The following is a 14,118-nucleotide window of genomic DNA, read 5'->3' as shown; positions in this document are numbered from 1 at the left end:
AGGCTGGTTGCTCACCACAACCCTGTGAAATAGCAAGACACACCCTCTTTTGTTTCCCGTCCTGCCGGTAGCCCCTCTCAGTCTCTGGTGCAGGGTCCTGAGGCTTCTCCCTTCTCCGTCCACACTCATTCCCTGGGGACGCTCTAGACGTTGGCAGACTTGTCATTTCTAAGCCCAATCCTCTCAAACTCCGGGATCATGTGTCCCACGGCCCACGGGACGTCCCCACACAGACTCAGATAGACAGCTCCCGCTCGGTATGGCCGGGACCAAACTCCCGATGGCCACCCCGCCTGCAACTGCCCCTCCCCAGCCCTCCCCGCTCAGTGGGTGCCAGATCTATCCCTCCAGGGGCTCATCCCCACCCACCCCCACCCCCCGGACCTTGGATTTCTAGACTCCTCACTTTTCTTGCTGCCCCCCTTCTGGCCCATCTGCAAATCCTATTGGCTGTACTCTCAGGCTATGTCCAGAATCTGACTGCTTCTCACCTCCTCCACTGCCAGCACCCATCATCCACCACCTCCCGGACAGCAGCAGCCTCCTCGCTGCTCTCCCTGTGGTTGACTCCCCCCAGCAGCCAGAGAGATGAGACCATGGGTCTGCCCTGCTCAAAATGTCCCCCTGTCTCCCCAAGTCACTTGGGGTAGAAGCCAAAGTCCTCACAACGCCCGCAAGGCTCTCTGTGCTCCACACCGGCCTCTTATCACTGCCCTCCAGCCCCCCTCCCATTTTGCTGCCTTCCAGCCACACGGGTCTCCTTGCCCTTTCTTGAACCCTCCAGGCACGTCCCTGCCTCAGGGCCTTTGCACTAGTTGCACTGGCCGGTCCCTCAACCTGGAATGTTCTCCCCCCAGGTATTCTCATTGTCACCTTCCTCCAGTCGGCTGAGATGTCACCTCCTCTGATCACCCTTTTGGAAACTGCAATCTACCCCTTGCCCTGCCCTATTGTTTCATTTTTCCATAACGCTCACATGTTATATAATTCACTTATTATATTTATTGCCTATTGGCTCTCTCTTTCTATTACAAGAAAGTTCCATGAAAGCAAGACTTTTGTCTGTTTTGTTCTCTTTGTATCCTCAGTGCCCAGAGCAGGGCCTGGCAAACAGGAAGCAATCAATAAATGTTTGTTGAATTAACAGAAGTGCTCTGGGCTTGTTCTCTCTGTAGCTTATTCATAGCAAATGTAAACCCTAAAATCCTGAAGCAAAAAAGGGGAGAAGGATAAAGGAGAAAACTACTCCAGGAGACCTAAGGCTCGGGGGTAGAGCCCAACCCGGCCACCGACTTGCTGTGCGAGAGTGGGCATGTCATAGCCCTCTCTGTGCCTAGTCTCCCGTCCACAGGATGACTGGGTCTGGTGGCGAGGGCCTTCTTGAGTCTGACAGTTGACAGCCCCCTCCCTCTGCTTCCCTCCCAAACTCAAACTAGTCCTAACCCTATGACCAGCCAGGGAAATTGGGTTTATTAAGACCTGCTGTGTACAAGTAGCAGTGTAGACGGGTCAGAGCATCAGGTCCGGCCGCATCGGCTTTTGGCTCAGGAAATGGGCTTTGAGCCCCGAGAAGGCTCCTCCTTATGGCTGGTGGAGCCCCGGGAGTATTATTTAGCTTCCCTGTGCCTCAGTTTCTTCTGTAAAATGGGAATAATAACGACACTGACCTCCGAGAGGTGCCGTGAGAACAAAGCGAGGGAATCACGATTGTGTTCCCCCCCAACAGGCCTGCCTCAGCGGGCCATTCCATGCGAGGGGCAGAGACGGCTGCCAGACGCACGGAACATAGCAAGTGGGCCATCACGTGGGTGACCAGCCCGGGGAGACCCGTCCCGAGCCAGCCGTGACCTCCTGGCGACGATCTCCCGAGCCCCCTGCGTTTCTCGCCTCCTCCTGATACAGGTGTTGGGCACGGCGAGGCAAGGTGGGAGGGCCCCATGTGCGCACGGGGCTGTTACGTGAAGATTCAGACCTACGCTCCCCACCCCCAGGCTTCCTGAGCCCCTGGCCCTTCCCAGGAGCCCGCGGGCTTCAGTCCCCTGATTCTGGCATCTTCACTCGTACAGGCCCGAGGGGCAGCTCCTGGGCTGGGGAGGGTGGAGAGGACACGCCCCGGGGCCTGCGTGGGGAGGGCTAAGCCGCTGGCCCGCAAACCACAGGTGCTGACTCATGGCTCGGCCGGGCCGGGCCTTATAAAGGAACCAGCCGAGGGGCTCCCTGCAGCTGGAGGGACGGGCTGGCGGGACTATGGCCCAGGGCACGGTGATCCATGTGGCCCCGGAGGAGCCCACCTATGCCGTGTGTGTCCTGGGCACCGAAAGTCAGCTGGATGTCTACAGGTGAGCGGGGACATTCGGGGCCAGGGGCGGGGACGGGCCCAGTGATGCTGGATGGGCAGGTTCTGCCGACACAGGATGTGTGGTTGGCTGGGGCTTCTGGCCGCAGCCTCCGCAGCTGCCGCCAAGGGAGAAGCCAGAGGGGAAGAGCTGCGTGGCCCCGGGATGTGCCTGGACTCGAGGCGAGGGTTCCCCAGGGCCTCACCGCAAATGAATGACCACAGGGCCAACAGGACCCTCTCCTTTCGCCGTTGAGGCAACGGAGCTCAGAGAGGGTCTGTGACTTGCCTCACGGCACACAGCAGGCCCACGGCCCCGGAAGGAAGGCTAGGGCCTGGACTCCACGACCCACACCTGGTTCAAGGGGCCGTTTGCCAGCCCCTCACCTCTCAGCCTAGCCTCCCTCCAGGTGTGCGTAATAACGCATCCACGATGGGACAGGCTGTGGCGTGGGAGAGGCTACGGCCAAGGCCAACTGAGCCCCAGGTTCCTCATCTGTGAAATGGGGATGATATCCACTTCACATGGCGGGTGGAGGGATTAAACATGAAAGTGTGTAAGAACTCAGCATAGAGCTGGACATACTGTTAGTGGTTTTCACCCATCCATCCATCCAACAAATACCAACGGAACACCTACTATGTGCCAAGCCGGCCCCAGGCTCTGGTTAAACGAGATACGGTCTAGGGACGCTCAGCGAGGGCACGTGGTCGGTGTCGTTGTCGTCAGTAGAGGTAGCGGCCTCCCCCGGCTTCCTCCCTCCCAGGCCGGACATCTGTGGTCCTCGATGGTGCCCACGGGACTGTCTGGGACATTTCCTTCAAAGTGGCACCTCTGCCTCAACCTGGACCGCGGTAGAGCAGCACCAAAGCGGGGAGCCTCCCGGAGACGTGGAGGGGAAGCGGGAGACCGAGAGGCCGAGGGATAAAGGGAAAAGAGAGGCTGATGTCACCTGAGGCCACCTGCCCCCTCTGAGAGTGAGCTCCTTCTGAGACACAGAGCCCTGTCATTCACCAACACCCCCCCCCACCCCGGACATCTCACACAGTGATGCCCCAGATTTCCCTCCCTCTGCCCACACACAACTCACTCAACGGCCTTATGAAGGCAGGCGGTGCTGCTATTCCCATTTTACAGAAGAGGAAGCTGAGGCTCTGAGGGGTTAAGTAATCCCCCTGAAGCCACACAGCCCAGAGGTGAGGGAGTTGGGATTCAGACCCAGGCAGCCTGGCTTGGGGACTCCTCCCTCTCCTTTCTTACCTGCCCTTGACCGCAGCCCCCCCCAGCCCCGCCTCACGAGGACCTTCTTCGCATCTCCTGTGCAGCCGCCACACCTACTGCAGTCTGAATTCTCTTCATATGTGTATAAATAGATATATAATTTATTGTCAAATTGGTTTCCATACAACACCCAGGGCTCATTCCAACAGGTGCGCCCTCCTCGATGCCCACCCCCCGCCTCCCCCTGAGAACAAACTGGGGGTTGATGGGGGTTGGGGGGGAGGGGAAAGAGGAGGTGAATTCTCTTCTTGAGACACGCCCTCCTCCCCAGCCCAGCCCCCTGGTCCTCCCCCTGCGGCGTGCACGCCTCCACCCCTTAGCTCAAGCCGAGCCCTCTGCCACTGGGCTCAGAGCCCCGGGGGTGAGAAAAACAGGGCTGGGGGGCGCCTGGGTGGCTCAGCGGGCTAAGCATCCGACTCTTGGTTTCGGCTCAGGTCACGATCTCACGGTTCATGAGTTCGAGCCCCACGGTGGGCTCTGTGCCGACAGTGGGGAGCCTGCTTGGGATTCTCTCCATCCCTCTCTCTCTCTCTCTGCCCCTCCCTGGCTTGTTCCGTCTATCTCTCTCAAAATAAATAAACACTTACAAAAATTAAAAAAAAAAAGACAGGGTTGTAGAGGCAGGAGCAGACCCGGGGCCGTAGGCCCCATATTCCAGAGCTGCTCTTAACAAACGCTGTTTGCGATTTCCGTTCTGCATTTGGAAAAGCTCTTTTCCTGTCATGGGAAATACACTGATGGTATTCCAACAAAATTCCACTGTCCCCCCAGCGTCTCCTTCTCAACAGGTGACCACTCAGTGTGACAGCGGGGAACACGGGCGAGTCTCTGTCTGAGCCTCGGTGTACCCGTCTGTCAAATGGGAACGTTAACATCCACCCTGCCGGCGTGTGGCGAGGATTACAAATGACACAAGTAATTTGGTCCCCCTTCCCGCAAAGACTGCGTGATCTCCCGAATTCAAGACTTGCAGACACTGAGTGCTGTGCGGCCGGGGGTCGTTGGGAAGCAAATGCCGGATGCGGGAGCTGGATCCAGAAGTCGCTTGTCTGGGGCTCCAGCTCTCAGCGCTGTCCCCGCAGAGGCTAGTAGAAATTGCGCAGAGATCAGCTCTGGGTTGTCTTAAAGCAACACACGCGGCGGATCCCCCCCCCCCCCACTCACAGTGAAAACCCCTCTGTGTTTATGGAAGCCCCTTGGTCAGGGACCCGAGAGGGTCTGAAACACAGCGGAAGGAAAGGACGTACATCCCAGGTCCAATCACAGTGGTGCCACTTCCCAGCTGGGCCTCACTGCCCTGAGCCTCCGTTTCCCCATCTGGCACAGAGGGTGGCTGTGAGGCCACAGACCTGCCTGTCTGCGCCCGTCTTCCTGCCCCTGGCGAGGAAGCCACGTGGGGCAGAGCGAGCCGGGCTGCGTGCGCCCCCCGCTTGGCCCCCCGGCTCGGCCTGCCCGTTGTCGTTTGAGTCCCTTGTTCGTGTTCCTGCTGTTCCGAACGCCCAGCGTGCCCCTCTCCTGTCCTGCGGCTGAGATGATCAGCTCGCCGTCCTTGGAGGCTAAGAACTTGAGGTTGACTTTGCGGGGGTGGCATAAGGGCCCGCGCGAGGTGAACAGCCCACAGAAGGAAACTGGGGAACAGAGACCAGGGGAGCGTTGGGGGAAAGATGTGTTTCTTTTTTCATCTGCTGCTTCTCGGTCCTGCAAAACTTACTTCAAAAGTTGATCTCCTCCTGGGGCGCCTGGGTGGCTCAGTCGGTTAGGGGTTCGACTCTTGGTTTCGGCTCAGGTCGTGATCTCACTGTTTGTGGGATCCAGCCCTGTGTTGGGCTCTGTGCTGACAGCGTGGAGCCTGCTTGGGATTCTCTCTCCCTCCCTGTCTTGGGCCCCTCCCCTGCTTGCGTGCACGTGCGCTGTCTCTCAAAATACATGCCTACATAAACAAACATTTAAAAAAAATAATCTCCTGAAAGAAAATATCAAAATGTCAATGATTGTCTCTAAGTTGGTAAGATTCCATTCTCTTCTAGGCAACTCCTCACTCCCTCCCTTCCTCCCTCCCTCCCTTCCTCCTTTCCTTCCTTCCTTCTTTCCTTCCTCCCCCCTCCCTCCCTTCCTTCCTCCCTTCCTTCCTTCTTTCCTTCCTTCCTCCCTTCTTTCCTTCCTTCTTTCCTTCCTCCCCTCTCCCTTCCTTCCTTCCTCCCTTCCTTCCTTTTTTCCTTCCTTCCTCCCTTCTTTCCTTCTTTCCTTCTTTCCTTCCTCCCTCCCTCCCTTCCTTCCTTCCTCCCTTCCTTCCTTCTTTCCTTCCTTCCTCCCTTCCTTCCTTCTTTCCTTCCTTCCTCCCTTCTTTCCTTCCTTTCTCCCTTCTCTCCTTCCTTCCTCCTTCCCTCTCTCCCTTCCTTCCTTCCTCCCTCCATCCCTTCCTTCCTCCCTCCGTTCCTCCCTCCCTTCCTTCCTTCCTCCTTCCCTTCCTTCTTTCCTTCCTTCCTTCCTCCTTCCCTCCCTTCCTTCCTTCCTCCCTTCCTTCTTTCCTTCCTTCCTCCCTCCCTTCCTCCCTTCCTCCCTTCCTCCCTTCCTTCCTCTGTCTCTCCCCTACTTTCTTCCTTGTTAGCCTCATATTAATGATTTATCACTGTGGGACAAATTGCCCCAAACCCAGTGGCTTGAAACAATATCGTCTATTCTCTTGCCTTGTCTGTGGGGCAGGACTCCTGTGTGGCTTCCTGGGTCCTCCGCTTTGGGGCACCAGTGGGGGACACGGAGACACTGTCCAGGTGTCAGTGGAGCCATAGTCATGTTAGCAAGCCTGTTCACATAGATGTTGGCAGGACTCGGTTCCCCGTGGGCTGGACGCCTCCCTCGGTTGTTTGCCATCTGGGCCTCTCTGTAGCTCACGACACAGCAGCTGACTTCTCCAGGTGAGGAAGCCAAGGAGAGAGGGGTGAGGGAGAGAGGCAGAGAGAAAGCGCCTTTTGTAACCTCAACCACAGAAGTGACAACCCATTGCGTTTGCCATTTTCCATTGGTTAGAAGGCCATCACTGGGCCCTTCCCACCCTCAGGAGGAGGGATTTACAGGAGGGCATGAGCACCAGAGGTGGAATTATTGGGGGCCATGTTCAAAGACTGCCTATCACGTACTTTTCCTAATTCTCTATAAGGAATACGTACAGCTTTTGATACAGAGAAGGAGAATGTTACGACAAAAATAAAAATGGAAAATGCAATCATAACACTCATATCCTTGTGACCTTGTGGAGTCAGCTTTCCCTCCCCAGGCTCCCCAGGGAGCCTTCCATAGTTTGAATCTGCTGCCATTACTAGTCCTTCCACGGTCTGTGGGTCACTCACTGGTACAGAAAGTACACTCTCAGAACACCCTCAGACATATCTCCTGGGGTACATGCTCCAGGGATGCCCTGGGGTGTCTGTCTAGCGGTGGAATTGTTGGGTTTGAGGGGCCAATGTCTGACTTCATAGGAGAGCACCCAGTTGTTTTACAGAGTGGTTAACTTCACACCCCCATAAGCAGTGTGTTAGAGTTGACTTTGAACCATATTGTCTATGGCACTATTTTTCGCCAGTCAGGTTGGTGTATACTCCTGTGTTACTATGGCCTGGGTATTTTTGTTTCCTTACTTATTAGTGAGATGGAGTGAGTCTTCACATGTTTATCATTCTTTTCTGTTTCAACCTCTGTGAATGCCTGTTTATGTCTTTGGCCATTTTTTTCTATTGCGTTATCTGTCTTTTTCATATTGATTAGCCCAAGTTCTTTACATATTGTGGGTGCTAAGCCTTTTTGGTTTTATGTCATGAATATCTTCTCCTTAGATTATGCTAGTCTTTCCACTTCATGGTGTCTTTCGGTAAACAGAAGACAGTTATTCTCATTTAGTTGAACTTACAATCTTTAATATTTATTAGTTTTGTGTTTTGTTTGAGAAATGGTATAAAAATGCTGCAACATCTTTTTTTAAAAGATAAAACACCTGTTTATGACAAGACTCTCAGTAAACTTAGAGGGGAATTTCCTCAGCTTGATAAAGACTATTTACAAAAAACCTACAGCTAACATCACACCTAATGGTGAGAAATTTGCAGCTTTCCCACTAAAATCAGGAGCAAGGTAAAGATGTCCCCTCTTACCACCGCTTTTCAACATCATACTAAAATTCCTAACAAGTGCAATGAGACTAGAAAGGGAAAGAAGAGAGATACAAATTGGAAAGAAAGAAATAAGCTTCTCTTCATTTGCAGGTCACATGACCGTCTTTGTAGAAAATCCAAACACATTAACAATAACAACAAAAAACAAACCTTCTAAAACTATGACAAGGCTGTAGGATACAGTGTTAATGTGGAAAAGTCCATCATGTTCCTACATACTGCCAACAAACAAGTGAAATTTGAAATTTAAAAACATGATACCACTATATTTGCACTCCCCCCTCCAAATTTAATACTTAGCTATAAATCTAATAAAACCTATATGAGGAAACTACAAAACTCTGATGAAAGAAATCAAAGAAGTAAATAAATGGAGAGATAGTCCATGTTCATGGATAGGAAGATTCAATATTGGCAAGATGTGAGTCCTTCCCAACTTGATCTATAGATTCAATGCAATCCCATTTTGTGGGTATCAACAAACTGATTCTAAAGTTGATATGAAGAGGTAAAAAAGATCAGAATAGCCAACAGAGTATTAAAGGAGAAGAATAAAGTTGGAGGACTGACACTATATTATAAAGACTTCTTATAAAGCTACAGTGATCAAGTCAGTGTGGTATTGGCAAAGGAACAGAGAAATAAATAAATGGAACAGAATAGAGAGCCCAGAAATGGACCCACATAAATACATCAACTGACCTTTGGCAAAAAAGCAAAGGCAACACAACAGGGGAAAAAAGGTAGTTTTTTTCAACAAATGGTACAACGACTGGACATCCACCTCCAAAAAAGGAATCTAGACACAGACCTTATATCGTTCACAAAAATTAACTCAGAACAGGCCATAGACCTAAATGTAAAACAGAGAACTATAAAATTCTCAGAAGGTAACATAAGAGAAAATCTAGATGAATTTGGGTTTGGCAATGGCTTTTTAGACACAACCCCAAGGGCGTAATCCAGGAAAGAAAAAATTGACACGTTGGACTTCATTAAAAATTGAAAAGTTCTGCTCTAAAAAAGACTGTCAAGTGGATAGAAAGACAAACCACAGGCTGGGAGAAAATATTTACAAAAGATATATCTGGTAAAGGATTGTTATCCAAAACATACAAAGAACTCTTAATAACAAACAACCTGGTTGAAAATGGCTAAAGATCTGAACAGACACCTGGCCAAAAAAAAAGATACACAGATGGCAGGTAAGTGTGTGAAAAGATGCTCCACATGATATGTCATCGGGGAAATGAAAAATAAAGCAATCATGAGATGCCACTCCACTAATGCCACTCCATTAGAATGGCCAAAATCCAGAACACGGAGAACACCAAATGCTGGAGAGGATGTGGAAGGACAGGAACTCTCATTTCGTTGCTGGTGATAATGCAAAATGGTACAGCCACTTTGGAAGACAGTTTGGTGGTTTCCTACAAAACTAAACATACTCTTAACCATACAGACCAGTAACTGCGCTCCTTGGTATTTACCCAAAGGGGTTGAAAACTTACGTCCACACAAAATTTGCACACAGACGTTTATAGGAGCTTTATTCATAATTGCCCGAACTCGGAAGCAACCAAGGAGTCTTTCAGTAGGTGAATGGATAAACCAATGGTACATCCAGACAATGGAATATTATCCAGTGCTAAAAAGAGGTGAGCTCTCAAATCATGAAAAGACATGGAGGAAACTTAAATTCGTGTTACTAAGAAATAAGCCAATCTAAAAGAAGCCTACTATGCGATCCCGACTATGTAACATTCTGGAAAAGAGAAAACTATGGCAGCAGTAAAAACTCAGTGGTTGCCAGGGGTTGGGAGGAAGGAGGAATGGTCAGAGGACAGAGGATTTTTAGGGCAACGACACTACTCTGTATGATATCATCATGGTGTATACATGTCATTGTGCATATGTTTGTTTAAGACCATGGAATGTACAACACCAAGAGTGAAATGTAATGTAAACTGTAGACTTTGGGTGATTATGATATATCAACGGAGGTCTATCAATTTCAATGAATGTACCACTCCAGTGGATGATGTTGATAATGGGGGAGACTGTATGTAGGGGTAGGGAGCAGGAGCTATATGGGAAATTTCTGTACCTTCCTCTCAATTTTGCTGTGAACCTAAAACTTTTCTAAAAAACAATATCTATTTTTTAAAAAATTCAAATTTTTGCCTTTCATATGTAAGTCTTAAATCCCCCTGCAGCTTGTTTTTGGTGTATATGGTGTGAGGATGGGATCCTCTGAATTATTCATCCCATTTAACTATTTTCCATATGGGCATTCAATTGTCCCAGCACCATTTACACAACCTTACATAATCTTACAAAATCTTACCTTGCCCACTTGTCTGCAAGACCACTGTGTCACAGGTCAAGTAGAATCTCTCTTAAGTTACAACTGTCATTTGTCCCTGCCTGAGCCGTTATAGTGCCATCTTGGCTTTCTGGTAAATTCATATCTGGTAGAGCAAGTTCCTCACATTTTGCTTCTTGTCTGTGAGGAATACTTTGATTATCTTAACCCCTTGGTTTTCTGCATAAATCTTGGAATCAACTTGTCAAGTTCTATGAAAAGCCCTGCAATTCCATTGAATATATAAATTCATTTGGAGCAAATTCAAATCGTAATGATATTAGGCCTTCCTAACCATGTTTGTGGTACTTCTTTCTATTAATTTGGGTCTTCTCTAAAGCTTTCAATAGGCTTGTTTTTCTCCATAAAATTATTTAAAATTATTTTTTAAAATTATTTTTTTCTAACTATTTATTACTGGTATCCAGAAATGCAACTGAATTTTTCCTCTCTGCCTCACTATCTTATTACATTCTTTGTATTTATTTTGAATTTAAATTTTAAAATGTTTGGGGGAGGCTTCAGATAATCATGCCGTGAAGTTTTTGTTACCTTTTATTAACTATCTACAAAATAATTTGTTTTTCCTGTCGTGATGTTTCTTTCTTAGTTTTCAAAATTTTTTTTCTCCTTGATCAATCTTGCCAGAGGTTTATCGGTTGTTTTAGTCTATTTTGGCTTTGTTGATTTACGTGTTTTATATTTCAGATTTCCACCATCTTTATTTTCTTTATTTTGGGAAATTACATTCTACTTTATTTTTCTAAATACTTACTTATTAGCTTTTCTCTTCTTTTTGGAGATATAGGCCTGTAAGGCACAAAGCAACACCTTCAGTTCCCCCAAAAGTTTTGAAATATAGTATGTTAACTGTTGCTGTAAGTATTATTATTGAATTTCTGTTAATTGTCCTTTGACTTGTAAGTTATCTAGAAGTCTGGTTTTTAAATTTTCATATGTATGGGACTTTTTTGGTAAGTTTTTAAATATTTTATTTATTTTTGAGAGCGAGAGAGACAGAGTATAAGCAGGGGTGGGGCAGGGAGAGAGGGAAACGCAGAATCTGAAGCAGGCTCCAGGCTCTGAGCTGCCAGTACAGATCCCGATGTGGGGCTCGATCCCACAAACTGTGAGATCATGACCTGAGTCGAAGTAGGAAGCTTAACTGACTGAGCCACCCAGGCACCCCTCAAATGTATGGGACTCTTAACAATGGACTTTATGTTAGTGACTCCTAACCTAGTTACGTTCTGATCAAAGAATATGCTACCTACCCTGTATGTGACCTATCCTTTAACATTTGTTGCCCTTATTTTGATGGCCAACGATGTGATTAATGTTTTTTTGGTGTTCCATGTGTGCTTTGTTCAGGAAAATGTATATTCACTAGTTGTGGAGCAAAGAATTTTAGGTATGTCTACCAAATCAAGCTTGTTAATCATGTTACTAATTTTTTGTCTGCTTAATCCATTGTTAACTGAGAAAGACTTGAAGTTTTTAACTATGATGATGGGTTTGTCAGCTTATCCCTGTATTTCTATCAAATTTTGCCTTATATGTATATTGGGGCTATGTTGTTAGGTGCATATAACTTTAGAATATGTTCTAAGTGAGTTGAACTTTAAATTAATAGGCTGTGATCCTCTCTATTGCTAGTAGTGTGTTTTTCATCTAGGGGTGCCTAGGTGGCTCACTGGGTTGAGCATTTGACTCTTGATTTCAGCTCAGGTATGATCCCAAGGTTGTGGGATCAAACCCTGCCTCAGGCTCTGTACTGAGCCTGGAGCCTGCTTGAGATTCTCTCTCTCCCCCCCCCCCTCTCCCCTCTGCCCCTCTCCCCTGCTCATGCTCTCTCTTGCTCTCTCTCTCTCTCTCAAATAAACAAATAGGGATGCTTGGGCGGCTCAGTCAGTTAACTTCGGCTCAGGTCACGATCTCAAGGTTCATGGGTTTGAGCTCCATATCAGGCTCTGTGCTGACAGCTCAGCTGTGCTGACAGCTCAGAGCCTGGAGCCTGCTTCGGATTCTGTGTCTCCCTCTCTCTCTGCCCCTCCCCAGCTTGCACCCTGTTTCTCTCTCTCTCAGAAATAAATAAACATTAAAGAAATGTAAAAAAAATAATAAATCAAATATAATTTTGTGGGGCACACAATTCTACGTTAACAGTTATTTCTTCAAAATACTTTGAAGCTGTTATTCAACTGTCCTCCGGACTTTATTGTTGATACTGGGAAGCCGGCTTTCAATCTAATAGTTATTCCTTTGTAGATGATCTGACTTTTCTTTCTGGATACCTTTCACATCTTCTCCTCGGTTTAGGTGTTCCTCGATTTAAGCACGTGGTGTGTATGTGTGTGCACGTGCACACAGAGAAGGGAGTCCTTGGAGATCTCCCTTATGTCTCAGGGTCTCAGCGATGCTCTACAAAGCATATTTCAATCGTGATCCGGTTGTTTCCTAAGAGGAAGGTCCTTCCGAGTACCGGTCGGCCGTATTCCAGAAGCAGGAGTCCGTGTGATCGTTTACGCACAATCCCACGTGTGCACGCTTGCGTGGTGTAAACCCCTGGGCACGCCGTCTGCTGTGCGCACACATCCGTGTGTGTGCCTTTGGTGGGCACGTCCCTCTGCGATTCTCCTAGTTCAAGTGTAAGCCCTTCAGCTCAGGGGCTTTTCTGTTTCTCACCACCTCCCGACAAGCTCACAGTGCCCACCACCCCCCGCCACCACCCTGCCCCGTGGTCAGGGCCGACTGGCTGCCATCTGGTGTTTACGCCTGTTGGGGGAAAGGGAGAATGCTGGGGCATCAGTGGTGACCCAGGCCCGCCTCACTGTACCCCCCTGTCCTCCCCAACGGTCTCTTCCACAGCTCTGCCCCCACGGGCTGCACGTCCTTCAGCATCAGTGCCTCCCCAGGAGTGATCGTGGACGTTGCCCACGGCCCTCCAGCCAAGAAGAAACCCAAGGGCTCCTCCAAGTGGTCCCTGGACCCGAGGCTGGAGGTGAGCCTGAGGGTGAGAGATGCCAGCAGCAGCACAGGCGACCAAAAGGTGAGTGTGGCAGGGGCGGGGGTGGGACGTGTGGGAGGAGGCCAGCCAGTGGCATCAGGTCTGCTACTCACAGGCTGTCCCGCATTGACCCCAGCCCCCCCGCCCCCCGGCAGGGGTCTCTATCCTCCTCCTCCCCGGGTATCTATGACGACCGTCGTGGCCACGGCAGCCTCACAACGTACGGGTGCCAGGGGGTTGCGGAGGCCAGGGTATTTATTCGATCCGTCCGTTCAGCAAATGTTTACTGTTCACCTACTACATGCCAGGCACTGCCGGGCACTGGAGACACAGAAGGGATTAAGATAGGTGAGGCTGCAGACCACACGGGGCTTACAAGCTAGATCAAACACAGGTAAGCAATTGGGAATGGGAGCGTGTGCTGGGAGGCCACGGCCAGGCAGCCCTAGGAAGCTCTGATCCGTGCCCACTCGTGTCCTGTGGCTGCTGAACCAATGACCGCGCACTATATCAGCTCAAGTCAACGGAAATCTATTCCCTCTGGAGGACAGAAGTCCAAAATCAAGGTGTCCATACAGCTGCCCTCCCGCCGGAGGCTCTAGGGGAGACCCCGTTCTTTGCTTCCTCCGGCTTCCTAGACCTGTGGCCCTGTCACTCCAGTCCCTGCCTCCGTGGTCTCGTCCCCCCCTCCTCAGGCTGTCAAATCTCCCTCTGCCTCACTCTTGAGAAGGACGCTTGTCACTGGATTTAAGAGCTCCCCGGATAATCCACGTGGATCTCCTTTCAAGACCCTTCACTTAATTACCTCTGCAAAGACCTTTTCTCCAAATAAGGTCACGTTCGCAAGTTCCAAGACGTATCTTTGTGGGGACGGCCGTTCAACCCATTGCACGCCCCTTTAACCGTAGATGAGCTCAGGAGGAGCCTCCGGGGTTCCCCAAGAGATCTGGGCCAATGAGCACT

At 49.7% G+C, this 14,118-nt stretch overlaps 1 protein-coding gene across 1 annotated transcript in view; it reads left to right on the top strand.

The window, feature by feature from the left end:
* The first annotated feature begins 2,195 nt into the window (after nucleotides 1–2,195).
* PADI4 (peptidyl arginine deiminase 4) overlaps nucleotides 2,196–14,118 on the top strand; it is a 32,975-nt gene continuing 21,052 nt past the window's right edge. The window contains exons 1-2 of the mRNA XM_049617974.1: nucleotides 2,196–2,339; nucleotides 13,017–13,197. Of these exons, the coding sequence (XP_049473931.1) occupies nucleotides 2,248–2,339; nucleotides 13,017–13,197 (273 nt within the window). The 5' untranslated portion in view covers nucleotides 2,196–2,247. The remainder of the gene's footprint in view (nucleotides 2,340–13,016; nucleotides 13,198–14,118) is intronic.

Source organism: Panthera uncia (genome assembly GCF_023721935.1).
Source record: "Panthera uncia isolate 11264 chromosome C1 unlocalized genomic scaffold, Puncia_PCG_1.0 HiC_scaffold_4, whole genome shotgun sequence".
Classification (NCBI taxonomy): domain Eukaryota; kingdom Metazoa; phylum Chordata; class Mammalia; order Carnivora; family Felidae; genus Panthera; species Panthera uncia.
Note: the sequence above shows the minus strand (reverse complement) of the source record. Positions and strands in the feature narration are given on the sequence as shown.